Genomic DNA, 14321 nt, shown 5'->3' with positions numbered 1-14321 from the left:
TACTGAGCGAGCACTTTGCAAGGTGGTGACATTGCAGGAATGAAAGAACCAACAGCTTATACAGGAATTGTGGTGAATGAAGTGGAGGTGAATAGTCTATTACAAAACCTCAAGGTCAAATACCAACTGATCAGCATATCAGGAATCGTTGTCCAGATCTTGGAGAAAATAGTCAAGAGGAAAATACAGGATTGGATAGATGAAAATGGGGTACTGTATGGGGACAGCATGGTTTTGTGAAGGGTACATCATGCCTCAGTAACTTGCTCACGTTTTATAACACAGTGACGGCTGAACTGGATAAGGGTAATGGGTTTACAGTGATTATACTGGACCTTGCTAAGGCCTTTGCAGGATACCACATGGAATTATAATCAACAAACTGCAGCATATGGGGATGGATATAGGGTTGGTGAGATTGATAGGAGGGTTGCTGATGGATAGATATCAGAGAGTGGTTTATTCAGGAGTAGAGTCCAAAAGACGGCCTGTGACTAGTGGTATGCCGCACGGTTCTGTTCTTGGACCACTACTGTTCAATTTGTTCATTAACGATATAGGAAAGGATCTGAGAGGAACTGTTCATTTGTTTGCTGATGATGCAAAGTTGAGTAGAGGAATAGTGAGTGCAGAGGATGATTTGGATAGTTTGGAGGACTGGGCTAAGGAGAATGGATGTCAATTTAATGTGGCAAAATGTAAAGTTATGCATTTTGGGGTGAAAAGATTAGCAGCAATATATCACATTGGTGGAACTGTACTCCAAGAAATTAACGATGCCAGGGATTTGGGAGTGTTGGTGGATAGGGAGTTGAAGTTTAGTGGGCACATCACAAAAGTGGCCAAATCAGTTCATCAAATCACTTGGTTGCTGATAAATACTTTAACAAGCAGAGACAAACAGGTTATTGTTCCTCTGTATGGAGCCTTGATATGACCCCCATCTAGACTACTGTGCCCAGATCTCTGGATCCTCTCCACATCCTCAGATGGGGAGGATGTGGAGAGGATCCAGAGACGAGTGACCAAGATGATAGCAAGTCTATGGAATGAACCTTATGAGAACAGGTTGAAGATTTGTGGGTTGCAGAAATTGGTTGATATGCAGAAAAGGGGTGATATGATTGAGACATTCAAATTACTGAAGGGTTTCTATAAGATTAATTCAGAGGATATTTTTCAGAACAGGACTGGTGGTGGGAGGACTACGGGCCATCCATGGAAACTGGGCATGAGTGTGGTTAGCAAGGGTGTTAGAGCTAGGTTTTTTACTTGGAGAGTGGAATAAGCTGCCAGAGTCAGTTGTGGATGTCATGACTGTAAATGAGCTCAAGGCAATAGATACATATGATAGATTCTGTGTGAATGTCGAATAGTTGTTCTTGAGATGATGTTAGGGCCTCCCTCGATGAGTCTATGGAGTCCTTGGAGTTGCCCGTAATAATAATAGTAATATTGTCCTGTATCCTTTATACGTACGGCTATAAGGTTGAACTCTGTTTAGTTTTTGTCGGTTAATCTTTGATTTTAGTGTATGTTTCCAGGCAGGTGCAGCATAAGGTATCAGTGGTAGTATAGCACCGGTATATACTATTTCAGTGCTCGTTGGCCTAATCTTCACTTAATCCTTGTCAACTTAGCTAGATGGTTTACTACTTGTAAGCTTTTTTCGGCAACATATGAGATGTGCTTATTGAAGGTAAATTTTTCATCTATCACTCCTAGGTATTTTAACTCACTGGCTACCACGAGAACTTCTCCATTTAGGAAGACCATTACAGGTTGTTTTGATTTTTTGTGTGAGATGTGGAGCATGTGTTACAAGCCAGAACTGCAAGACTTGTTAGAAGCGAGAAAAATGAAGTAGTGGAAGTTAATGCTGAAAGCCGTGAAACTGAAAGGGCTGTAGCGAATAGAGTTCTAGCTTTAAATGGTGAAAGAAAGAATAAATGAGGTGATATAGCGTATGTGAGAGTTAAAGTGACAGACTGGAAGATAGGTAGGATGGAAGTGTGGACAACCTGGTAGAGAAAGCGAGGAGAAGTGAAGAGAGAAAATAATTTAGGATATAAAAGCAGAGTTAGTGAAGATGAGGCAACTGTAAAGTAAAATGAAGAGAATAACATGCATGTACGGAAGGGAGAGAAAAACTGGAATAAAAGATGTCAGTGTGAAAGAGGTGTCCAATGATTCGAGAGTGATGTATGGGGATTCAATTATTAGAGGTATGGTAAATGAGAAGATGCATAAGATTTGCTTTCTGGGGAGGGGGATAGATTGAGCAGTGTTTGAAGCACTAGAAGAAGCAAGCAAAAGAGTGGTAATAGGCAAAAATGAACAGGATGGAAACAAGGAGAAGGTAAAGATGAATATCAAGAGGTTACTAAGGAGAGTAAAAGATAACAGAGTGGTAGGAAAGGTAGTCATCACATTCATAATTTTCAGAGGTGAATAACATGAGTGAAGAAAATGAAAGTACACAAGCCAAACAGAGAAATGGGAGAAGTGGAGTGAAAAAGGAGACACTTTATGAAAGAGTGGATGATGGATACAAGAGTGGATATATGTGTGTACAAGAAATGACCAGGGATGTGGGGTGGGGGGAGAAACAAACAGGCTTGAGGAGAGGTGTAAGATCAGTGATGATAGAGATGAGTGACCAAAGGGAGGTATGGAGGAGTCACATCTGAGGAGTGGGGTTGGGAAGGCTTGTTACAGAACCAGAAATGTTGCTATGTATGTTTACAAATGCCAGAAGTATTCAAAATAAAGGAAATTAAATTGTAGCATTAAAAGAGTATATTTGCCCAAAAACTGTTAGAATAAGTGAGACATGGTTAGATGAGGATGACATTCTGACAGAAATAAAGATTGATGGGTGGATATGATGTTTTCCGTGAGGATAGGTAAGATAGAAGGGTGGGAGGAGTGCTGTTGATGGTGAGTTGTCTCCATCTATGGTGGAGATGAAAGAAGCGAATAGCAGCAGTGGTTATGAAGCAGTATTGTGTTTGGTGGAGATTAAAAGAATGAAATATCTAGTTGCATATTGTTATATACCTGGTAATGCAAAGGATAGTGTGAAGGAAAGATATAGGCAAACGAGTCTAGCAAATCTAGCTAATAAGAAAAGGGTGATCATTATGGGTGATTAATTATGGTAATATAGACTGGAATAAAAAGAATCAGTTTGTTGAATTTTTGAGGGACAATTACCTTAGGCAGTTTCACACAACAGAGGGTAAAAGTGGATCAAGGGTCTTGGATTTGATTATCGCATCAGAGGATGTTACTGTAAATGAGGTGTTGAATTTCCTTCCAGTTGGTGAGAGTGACCATCAAGTGATTACTTGGGTGATAGCCAGCCATATGAGGACTTCTATGAGAAAATGATATGTGGAACTATAAGGCTGGTGATTATGATAAAATCAGGTGACAGCTTGCAACTATATAACTGAACAAAGAATTGGAAGAAAAGGAGATCAATGCTGTCAGGAACTGTCTGGCAGAAGCAATTCTGATTGCATTCCAAAGGCCAAGAGATCAAATAAGGTGGGTGTGAAATGGATGAATGAAGAGGTTAAGCATGCAATTTAGAAAAAGAAGAATGCATTATGTAGGCAGTATAAGATAAATAGTTGTAATAGATTTCATGGTATGATATGAACACAGATAGATAAGAAAATAACTATTTATTAACTTAGAAGCTAATATTTCACTGGTATTATATCCAGCATCTTCAGAGCACACAACACAGAGTTTGTTACAAAAGCAAGACAACCACAATCCGGTGTAACAGTGGGGCTAGTATAAGTAATTTCAGCATGCAACACAAGACTAAAGTCCTAATATGGTGCCCTCTAGGTAAAATAAAATAAAAAATAAAATAAAATAAAATAAAAAAAGTTCAAAGTTTTGAAATAGTAGTCCAAATGATAGTCTTAAAAAGTTTTAAAAAATCAAATAAAATAAAAGTAATAAATATTAATTTGGTCTTAGGATGACTGTCTCCCAAATCTTTGGTAGATTTATACAGCCATACTTGTTAAGGTTTGGAGGCTATGTTTTAAGGCTTCTGTTGATTCCAGGAACAACCTCTCTGACTTGTAGAAGCTTCTGTGCATTACTTTTGTTTCTTTCCAATTGATCCTGTGTGCAGGGGTATCCAAAGCATGGTCTGCCAGACCCAACTTGCCATAGCGAAAGTGTCAGATATATTTTTTGTGTTCACTGCAGCAGATATCCACAGTTCTTCCTGTCTGTCCATAGTAGGCTTGATGGCAAGAACAGGGCACTTCATAGACTCCTGGATGTGATAAATGAGTGCATCTGTCCTTAGGTGAACGGATGAGAGTTGCTAATTTCACATAAGGTTTGAATACTGTGCATAGTTGGTGTTTGTTAAGCACCCTAGATATCTTTTCAGATGTGCCTTTAATGTATGGGATGGTGATAGTTTTGTTGCAGTCTTTTGTGGTAGATAGAGAGCATTTCTGGGTAGCATTGAGTATATTATCTATCTTATGGGGATTATAACCATGGTTAAGAAGGTGTGACGTAGGTGAGAAAGTTCAGCAGTGAGAGCAATGTCATTGGAACAGATTGCTCTAGCTCTATGGGTTAGTGTTTTTAAGATACCATATTGTTGAGAAGGGTGATGGTGTGATTGTTTGTGTAAGTATCTCCCTGTGGGTTTTCTATAAACTGAAAATGATAAGGAACCTTCTGGAAGACGTGTGATCAGTGTGTCCAGGAAAGGCAGGCAGTTATTGGCTTCTAGTTCCATTGTAAAGTGGATTTTAGGGTGCTGGCTATTTAGATGCACTAAAAATGTATTCAATGTATCTGGGCCATGTGGCCAAATAGCAAACACATCATCAACATAGCATAGCCAGAGAATAGGTTTGAGAGTGGCTGTGTTGATAGCCAATTTTTTCAGATGTTTTATGTAGAAGTTGGCTGGGGAAGGGGGGAACCCATAGCTGTCCCATCTAATTGTTTGTATATTTTCCCTTTCCATGTAAAATAACCTGCCTGTACCGTGAATTTAAATAGCTGAAATATATCTGGGGGAAATTGTGAATTTAGTAAGTTAAGTGTTTCAATCAGTGGTACATTAGTGAATAATGAGGTGATATCAAAACTCACCATTAGGTCTGAACTATTTAAAGTGTGGTTTTCTAAAATACTTTTTTAGGTAGGTAGAATTTTTAACAAAAGAGGGAGAACTGTTTTGTAAGTGGTTAGTAATTTGGCTAAATGTTTAGCTAGTTTATATGTACGACTGTTTATACTATCTACAATAGGATGCAAAGGTGTACCTTGTTTGTGTATTTTAGGAGCACCATATATTCTGGGTATTTTAATGTGCAAGTGTTTGAGTTTTTTGACAATTTCTTTTGGCCAGGAAGTGACTTTGTTCAGTAACTTGCACCTTTATTCATTTGTGAGTTGATGGGATCTCAATCTGTGATTTGATATGTAGACCGGTCTTGGAGCAGTGCATGCATTTTGCTTTCATATTCTGTTGTATCCATTACTATAGTGGCATTTCCTTTGTCTGATTTGGTTATTGTAATGTGGTTATTATTGCGTAGTTCTTTTAGAGCTATTATTTATTTATGTGGGATATTATTTTTGGGAGGCTTAGAATGGATAAGGATATTGGCCAGGATTTTTTTTTTTTTTTAACCTAGATGGCGCCATATTAGGACTTTAGTCTTGCGTTGCATGCTGCAATTACTTATACTAACCCCACTGTTACACCAGATTGTGATTGTCTTGCTTTTGTAACAAACTTTGTGTTGTGTGCTCTGAAGATGCTGGATATAATACCAGTGAAATATTAGCTTCTAAGTTAATAAATAGTTATTTTCTTATCTATCTGTGTTCATATCATACTGTGAAATCTATTACAACATGTCTGACGAACACATAAGCCTATCCACGCGAAGATAAATAGTTGTAAAAGTTGGTTGCATGAGGAATACAAAACGCAAGCAAGAAGAGAATGCTTGCTTTGCTACCCTTACCAAAACTCACTTGGTAAGGATAGCAAAAGTTGTAGTACAGGCAGTAGTTGCTAATTATTTCTCTTACGTGTCCAGTAAGAGAAAGAATGATTATGGAAGGATGAATGATTGTGGTTGGTGAGAATGGTAACTGAGAGGATATAGCAGAGTTGTTAAACGAGCAGTTCATAAAGGTATTTCACCATTGTGAAAGAAACATCATGCAGAACTTGAGAGCAGTGGGAAGGGAGAAGGAGCGACTAATAGTGAGTGAGCAGGAGGCACATGAGGAACTGACTAAACTGGTAGGACTTGATGGTATATCACTGTGTCTTGAGGATGTTCCAGGTAGTTAACAATAACATTAACTTACCTCTTTAATTTGAGCGTTAGATTTGCACAAGTTTCAAAGGATGGAAAGAAGGCAAAAACTGTTCTACTTCATAAAGGAAATGAAAAGACTAAGGCTTCAAATTACAGACTAATCTATTTGTCTGGAGTTGTGGTAAAAAGTATTGTAGAGGCTGGTTAGTACCAGGATTCAGAATGGGTTGATGACAACATTCTCTTTGATGGATAGTAGGGGTTTGCGAAAGGAAGATTGTATTTTAGCGATCTGCTTTCTTATTATAACAACGTGACAAATACATTGAACAAAGGAGATGCATATACAGTAGTATATTTAGATTTTGCAAAGACCTTCGATAAATTGCAAGATGACAAGCTGGTAATAAAATTGGAATAAATGGGGTTGGACAGTAGATTAGTGCACTGGATTGGAGATCGGATCGGCTGTCTGATTCTGATAGTTATCAGCAAGTTGTATAAGGGGAAGCAATATCCCAGAGGAGGAAAGTCACCAGTGATATGTTCCAATGGTCTGTTTTGGATCCACTGCTGTTTAATTTGCATGTAAATGATATTGGAAAAGCCTGAATGGTGATATACAGTTATTTGCAGATGATGCAAAGTTGAGAAGCACTATGAGGTGTATACTGGATGTCAAAACCTTGCAAGAGGACTTGACTTTCTGAAGGGGCAAATGAATGAAGCTACCAGTTTTAAGGCAGCAAAGTGTGAAGTTTTGAATGCAGAGAATCATACTGTTGGAAATATCTCAAATGAGGTTGAGGACCTGAAATTTTGGGGACATTTTGCTAAAATTGTGATGTCAGCACATTATAGGAATGATGCAAAGAACAATGACATGTAGGAGTAAGGACATTATGATTCCATTGTATAAGGCTATGATCAGACCAAATATGGATTACTGTGCACAATTTGGTCACGAGGTTTTCAAAAGGATGAAGAGATATTAGAATGGGTTCTGAGATGACTAAGGTGGTTTCTTGTCTCTGGAATGTAGAGTATGAAGGCAGATTGCGAGAATGCAAACTGCAAGTGTCTAATGGATAGAAGAATGAAGGGGGGGGAATATAATTGAGACAAATAAGTTGGTAAGGGATTATCTAGATAAATGTGAATCAGATTTTTCATGGAATGAATGGAGATGGAGAGAGAACAAGATGCCATCCCTGGAAGCTGTCTAAGGAGGGTGTGAGCAAAAGCATGAGTAGTTTTTTTGCATGAAAAGTTGTGGGTGGTTGGAATGCATTGCTTTGAAGTGTGGTGAGTGTGAAGACAGTGAATGCAGCATTCAATTCACAGTATGATGACCTGTATGTATGATGGAGAACTTCCCACAATGCGTCACTGACTCCACGGAAGTTTAATGCTAACCTGGTTGGCCAAGTGGTTCACACATCCATTCTCGAATCAATAAACTGCAGGTTGGAATCTTGGTACAAGCACAGATGTTTGTGATTGTCTTTAAGTAGAAGATGGATTTCATCACCCAGTGTCAGATCATCGCCCTACTTAATTAGAGATCTGAAGAAGGGGTTGAAAAAAGTTCCATGTTTGATCTCTACAAGATTATAAATAAATATACTTAGTCCACCCAAAGTACTAATGAAGTATAGGTTTACAATCCTCTGGGTGGGATCAACAAGAAAACACCCAATTTACAGTATGATACCTAGTTTTCTCTCTCTTTTCATCCCTACCTATTCTTGCCATGTAGGATTTTTTTTTTCTGCATCTATCCTATAAAATCACTCCTTTGCTAACTTACATGTTTCTATCATGTCATATCTTTTCTATTTATCACACCCACAAATATTTACTAACTTTAATGCTTGCTATAAGTCAGAAAGCTCAGAGGAAACATCTTTCTTTTGAGCATTAGCATCTATTTATGAGCGTTGCATTAAAGTCCTTACAATAATTTACATTTAGTACACTGAATAACATGACAGAGTATAACACTGTTATAGAGGCAAAGGATAGAGAGAAGGAATTAAATTCCTTTCCTACATGATCCCTTCAGAACTATTTTTATATATATTTAACTTTTATTAATCCTTCAAAGGATAAAATACGACCTGATAAAAATGCTGCAGAATTGTTTAAAAAACCGAAGAGGACAAAACAAGAAATATGCAAATCATCCTGATTAATTAATAATCTTTTTCATACATACATCATTTATCAAAATATCATTTTAATCTTATCTACTCAAGCCAACTAGGCTGGAATGATATGTTTTGGTTGAAGATGATAAATGTCTTGAGATAGCTGATGAATTGTCCAGTGCAAGATTGCCACCCTGGAAAGGTCTGCAGGGACTTTAAAAAGTTCCATATTCTTTAGTCTCTAGAGCAGAGTTCTAAATTATCTTGAGCCCTTAGCCACCAATAGTGCTAATATAATGCAGATATACAAAGAACCTTTTATGGTTGAGATGCACATTGCCATAATACACTGTAGACCCGGTTTATATTTGACGATGCTGAAGACCAGATGTGTTAAACTATGCCAAAGAACAAAAAAAAAATTTTTTTTTTTTAAAAAGGCACTGAAAAACACCATGATAAAATAAAATATTTTATTTTTGTATATATCATGTAATTTTATTAGTTCATTTACACATGTTACATATCAGAAATATTCATCATCGTTAGGTTTACCTACCATTGAAGTCATCAAAAAAGGCATTATCAACTAAATAAAATGAAGTTCATATAGAAAAATTGACTTGTGACATGTGATCCATATTTAATTTTAAAACAGCCTTCAGAATAGGCGTCTGTAACTGTTTGTTATGTTTATTATAGTATCAGCTTGTGACTCATGATTTCATAGAATGTACACATCCTTGTTGAATGTGTAGGGGAGAAGGAAGGAGATAACACCAAGCCAGTATTTTAGGAGTAAGTTTGACATAAAGAGGGTTGTAATAAAATGGGAGAGAAGCAGCAGTTGCATAACATCCACAAGAAACTATACCACTTGTGACATCATGGCAAATGTATCCAAACACAATATAAAAACAATATACTAGGTGCATGCACCAACTGACAAAATACAAGATTTTTTGGTTGGTTTCATTAAACAAAATAGCTTTTTTTTTTTTTTTTTTGATATAGTGCAACAGTATCTGGGTTTTTTTTTTTTTTCATAGAAATTATATTTAACATATCGTGAATTTTACATGATCGTTTAAATTAAGAAAGGAATCTTTTAAATAAGTGTAATGAAATTACCACTTTAAAAATTTGAAGCATCTTGAAAGTACCTTCTGGTATATGATTACATTCAACAAACAGACTGAATATTAGGTGAATTTTCGGACTGAACTGTGCACAGTAATATAGAACACTGATCGAGGTGATCAATCTGAAAATGTACAAGAAGTTACAACTCAATGCTACTAGTATATGTTAACATTTCTAGTCACCTAAGTAACATACAAGCAACAAAAACATTTCAAAATATTGTCATTACTACTAATTAGCAAAATGTGTATTTTAAGCGACTTCATAGCACTTGATCACATTTGTCATATGATCTAAGAAATGTTTAAATATACCTATTCATCTCCTCCTCCATCTCCCTGCGTCTTTCCTCAGTCATTGATGCCATTTTGTTTTATCTTTATTTACAACTCTAAGCAAACAGTTATTCTAAACACCGCACATCAATAAACAAACAACTTTTTACATCGACCAAAACATTGATCCACATCGCATAACTTCCATGTTATACAAACCGAGGCACGTATATCATACCCTCTACCGGTAATAAAACAAGGCGATATATTGAAATTTCGTAATCAAGAGAGAAACGTGTCAGAGATTGTAAATCACGCGAATAAAGGTAGCACGAATATTTCGTATAGCCAGAAGAACGGCTAGTATGGCAAGAAAGGAAAACTCAGAGTATAAGAGGGAATTAGCTGAGAGAGCTGTGGATAATCCGAAAGAATTTTTTCAGTATGTAGTAAGTAAACGAAAGATTGGCTATGGTGAAATAATTCTGATGAATGCGAAGACGAAATAGTTGAATTATTGAGTTTCTTCTCAAGGGTGTCTCATCCAGATGAAGATATTTCAGTAAAAGAAGTTTATGTAGATGTACGGAAAGAGGAAGTTGGAGTGTGTAGGATATTACGCAATCTCGATGTTAATACAGATGTGGGCATGGATGGAATGTCAGTTGCTTAGCAAGAAAATTGCTCGGAATGGGTAGCGCCTTTGATTCGACTGCTTAGTTTGAGCCAACACTCTGGTAGAGTCCCACCGAAGTGAAAGTAGGTTCCAAGACAATAGGGGCAAATTATAGACGGATCAGCATTTCAGGAGTGGCGGTCAAGGTAATTTGAGAAGATTAAACAGAATTCAGGAATGGGTAGATAGGAACGGGATCTGTATGAGGGGACACCATGTTTTTTGAAAGGTAGGTCATGTTTCAATAACCTACTTTTTATGATAAACTGGCAGCTGAGTTCGATAAAGATAGATTTCGCAAAGGCGTTCAGCATCTGGTGACTTACGACAGGGCTCTGTGGTAAGTCACAGAGTACCATTTAATTTTTACATTAATGATATAGGAAATGATCTGAATGGAAAATATTCAGGTGTTTGTAGATTATACAAATTCGGCAGAGCATCAATTAAAATTATGTAATGAGATGACATTACAGGAAGATTTAAATAGACTCACAGAATGTGTGGGTAAAGCAGAATGGGTATCAATTTAATGTGACTAAGTGTAAGATTATGCATTTTGGAGTGAAAAGATTGCCACCTGTGTACCATATTAATGGAATTGTACTTCAGGAAATTGATGAAACCAGATATTTCGGGGGTTTGGGAGTTGAAATTGAGAAGATTCGTTGCAAAAGTGGGTAAACAAAACACAGTACTATCTGGTTATTGAACACTCAGATAAGCAGAAATAAGCATGCTAATTTACCTCGTTATGGCTTTGATAAAACATCATCTGGATTAGTGCACACAGTATGGTCGCCTGAGTTTCTGGAAGATATGGAAGAGGTGGAATGGATCAGGAATCGAGTGACCAAAGATGCAGAAAGTTTGTGAGATGATCCATATAAGGAGATACTGAATATTTGTGGATTATAGATGCTGGTTGATATACAGATAGTGGTGATAAGATAGAGACACATACACTTGCTTAGTGAGTGTTGTAGAACTGATAAGGAGGAAATTTTTCAGTTCTACAACACTCTCTAAGCATGAGTATATGTCTATCTTATCACCACTATCTGTGTATTAACCAGTATGAGGGAAAACTAGAGCTCATTCCTGGAAATAAATAAAAGTATGGTTAGCAAGGATGGAATGATTAAATATTTTATTTGGAGAGTAGTGAATGATTAGAATGGTTTGCCAGAGTCAGGTGAGAATGCTTTATTGGCGAATGATAAAAAAAATCAGCTGACGCCTTTTATTCCCATAAGGAGTAGGTGAGGATGTCTTAGCCCTTAACTCTTCGAGACCAAGGAGAAGTACAATCACCACCGTAGCCAATCTGAGATCGCAACCTGAGGACAGTCACTAATTATAAGCAGCATCTGATGAAGAGACGACCGACAAGTGGTGTCATCACGAGGCACATAATCCTAACACAAAATATTATTGTCTGAAATATCGTGGGTTCTATGTTTTGCTTTCTTGAGTTTATGAGATGAAGAACCGAAGTTTCCGGGAGAAAACAGCTTGTCCATCCCCTGCAAGAAAATGATTGATTTGGGATCTGATGGAAGAAAGCCTTAGAAAAGGTATCTCTAGTTTGGAACAAAAGAACTCTAGAAGGATGAGTGGTGGCTTAGCAAGGGCTCTGCACAGAGACATAAATATTTATTTTTTACATTAATGATATAAGAAATGACCTTAATGAAAATCTCCTTTATATCCTCTATGCTGTCTAGCCTCAGAGGTTGTAAACCTTATTTCCACTGAGCTACACAGGCCTTTAGTGAATGAGTTCAGAGCGATATATGACAGTATTGTAAAATTATGGATGTTTTGCGTTGATATTAGTAGACCTCCCACGAATAATAACTTTTGACAAAGTTTATTATTCTTTAACATATACAGAATATTTAAGTTTCCTTTTTTAGCGTTTGTAATTCGTTAAGTGTAGCTCGTGTTTACTTCATATTTTCGTAGATTTCTGAAATTAGTAGTATTTTTGCCCTATAAATTTTTGATGTTAGTTGATTTCTTCTGTTTTTATTTATGTTTTTATACAATGTTTGTCGATAAGTGTTACCCGGTGCCTTTTTTTAGTCTTTTACATAGATTTTCCTTTGCAGTAATCCTATTTAGAATGTTGACATTTCTCCATGGCTTATTGTCTCTTTCTCTCCCCTCCCTTGTGTAGGTTTTGTAGCTGTTTTTTGCATATTTCTGTGAACAGTAGTTGAAAGTTCTCGAATAAAGTTAGAGGATGTCATTTATTTTGAGTAAGCAATTCCAGTCAGCATTTTTTATAAGGGTGTCGACAATGCGCTTTAATATGATCGAGTTATGCGATATTGGGAGTGGGAGGAGATTGAATAATGAAACGAAGCTGAGACAAAGTAGTGATCGCGATTTTGGCTTTAATTCCTAATGAGGTACTGTATATGTATGGATGGGAGCCTGTATGTTGATATGGTCAATGTATGATTGTGTTAGTGAAATGTTGAGTATTTCTTCTCTTGTGTTAGTGGTTGAAGAAGTACTAACAATTTTAATGCCGTTTATTTCAATACTACTTACCCATGCTTCTTGCAGAAAGCTGAGTGGATTATTATCTGGGGATCTGTATATTACATTTATCGTATATTTGACGCTATGTTTGTCGTTATTTGTGATTTCCAAAATTAGTGTTTCCGCATGTTCGAAACTAGTTTGTTTTTCGGTCACACTATTTTTCTTTGATAAAAGTCATGATATCGCCTCCTCTTTTGTTTGGTCTACATAAGTTGTTATTAATGTTGTATGCGTAAGGTTTTATGTCATTTTTTGCAACTTCGGCAGGATTAGTACGTCTATGTTTGTCAAGGTGTAGTTGAGCAGTGTTGTCAATATCAACCAGTTTGAAATTTATGCTTTCTGACTGGATATATTCGCTTAGATTTGAGATCTCCATGATATAGTTTTTAAAAATAATTTAAACCCTGTTCTTAAGGATGACGAAAGTTAATGTACTATATTGGTAAAGTGCTTAGGTTGAATTCGCTTGCAATTACTGTATTTTTCGCCTTCAAAAAAAAATCAGCTAATGCCTATTTGTTCCCATATAGGGAGTAGGCGAGGCCATTTACCCTATCTAACGTTTGGAGACTGAGTGGGCAGTTCAATCTCCACTGGTAGCCAATCAGAGAGATAGCTAGCCCAAGGCAATCACTGACTCATAGGTACGCAGTGAAGAAGGCGGCAAGCTAGTTCCGCCCTCTCGTGATCCCTAACCCAAACACAATATTTTTTATGTCTGAAAATAGTGTGGGTTCAACAGTCGATTTTCTTCATTTTACGGGACAAAAAACCCGAGTTTCCGGGTGAAAAAACCCACTAGCCCGTGCCAGAGATCGACTAACTTGGGAACCGGTCGAAAAACGGCTTAGAAAAATTTCCTCTAGTCGGTGACTAGATTTCAACCACCAAATTCTTTCTTCGTGCGGTCAAGCGCCGTAGAGTGCAGACGACACTTCTACTGAGCTACACAGGCTCATTTTTCGCCTTATAAGCTTTTTTTTTTGTACTTAAAATTTATTTGGAAATTAGGACGCATCCTATAATCCGAATGTGTCTTATAAACTAATGCACCTTACTTTGCGTCATCGCTTGTCGGTAATGCGTGATCAGTAGGAATAGTTGCATGGTCGTTAATCGTCACGCATTTAAACTAGTAATCAATACATTATTATATTTAATTTTTTTATAATCCATGGATTCT

At 37.0% G+C, this 14321-nt stretch overlaps 1 protein-coding gene across 1 annotated transcript in view; it reads right to left on the bottom strand.

Annotated features, from left to right (window-relative positions):
* Window positions 1-10103, bottom strand: part of LOC150107224 (uncharacterized) — a 186527-nt gene extending 176424 nt beyond the window's left edge. The window contains exon 1 of the mRNA XM_090391082.1: window positions 9943-10103. Coding sequence (XP_090247208.1) covers window positions 9943-9995 — 53 coding nt within the window. The 5' untranslated portion in view covers window positions 9996-10103. The remainder of the gene's footprint in view (window positions 1-9942) is intronic.
* Between the last annotated feature and the right edge of the window lie 4218 nt (window positions 10104-14321).

This window comes from Typopeltis vanoorti, chromosome 4, assembly GCF_054136105.1.
Source record: "Typopeltis vanoorti isolate ZY-2024b chromosome 4, IOZ_Tvanoo_1.0, whole genome shotgun sequence".
Classification (NCBI taxonomy): Eukaryota; Metazoa; Arthropoda; class Arachnida; order Uropygi; family Thelyphonidae; genus Typopeltis; species Typopeltis vanoorti.
The sequence above is the reverse complement of the archived record's forward strand: the minus strand, read 5'-3'. Positions and strand labels throughout refer to the sequence as shown.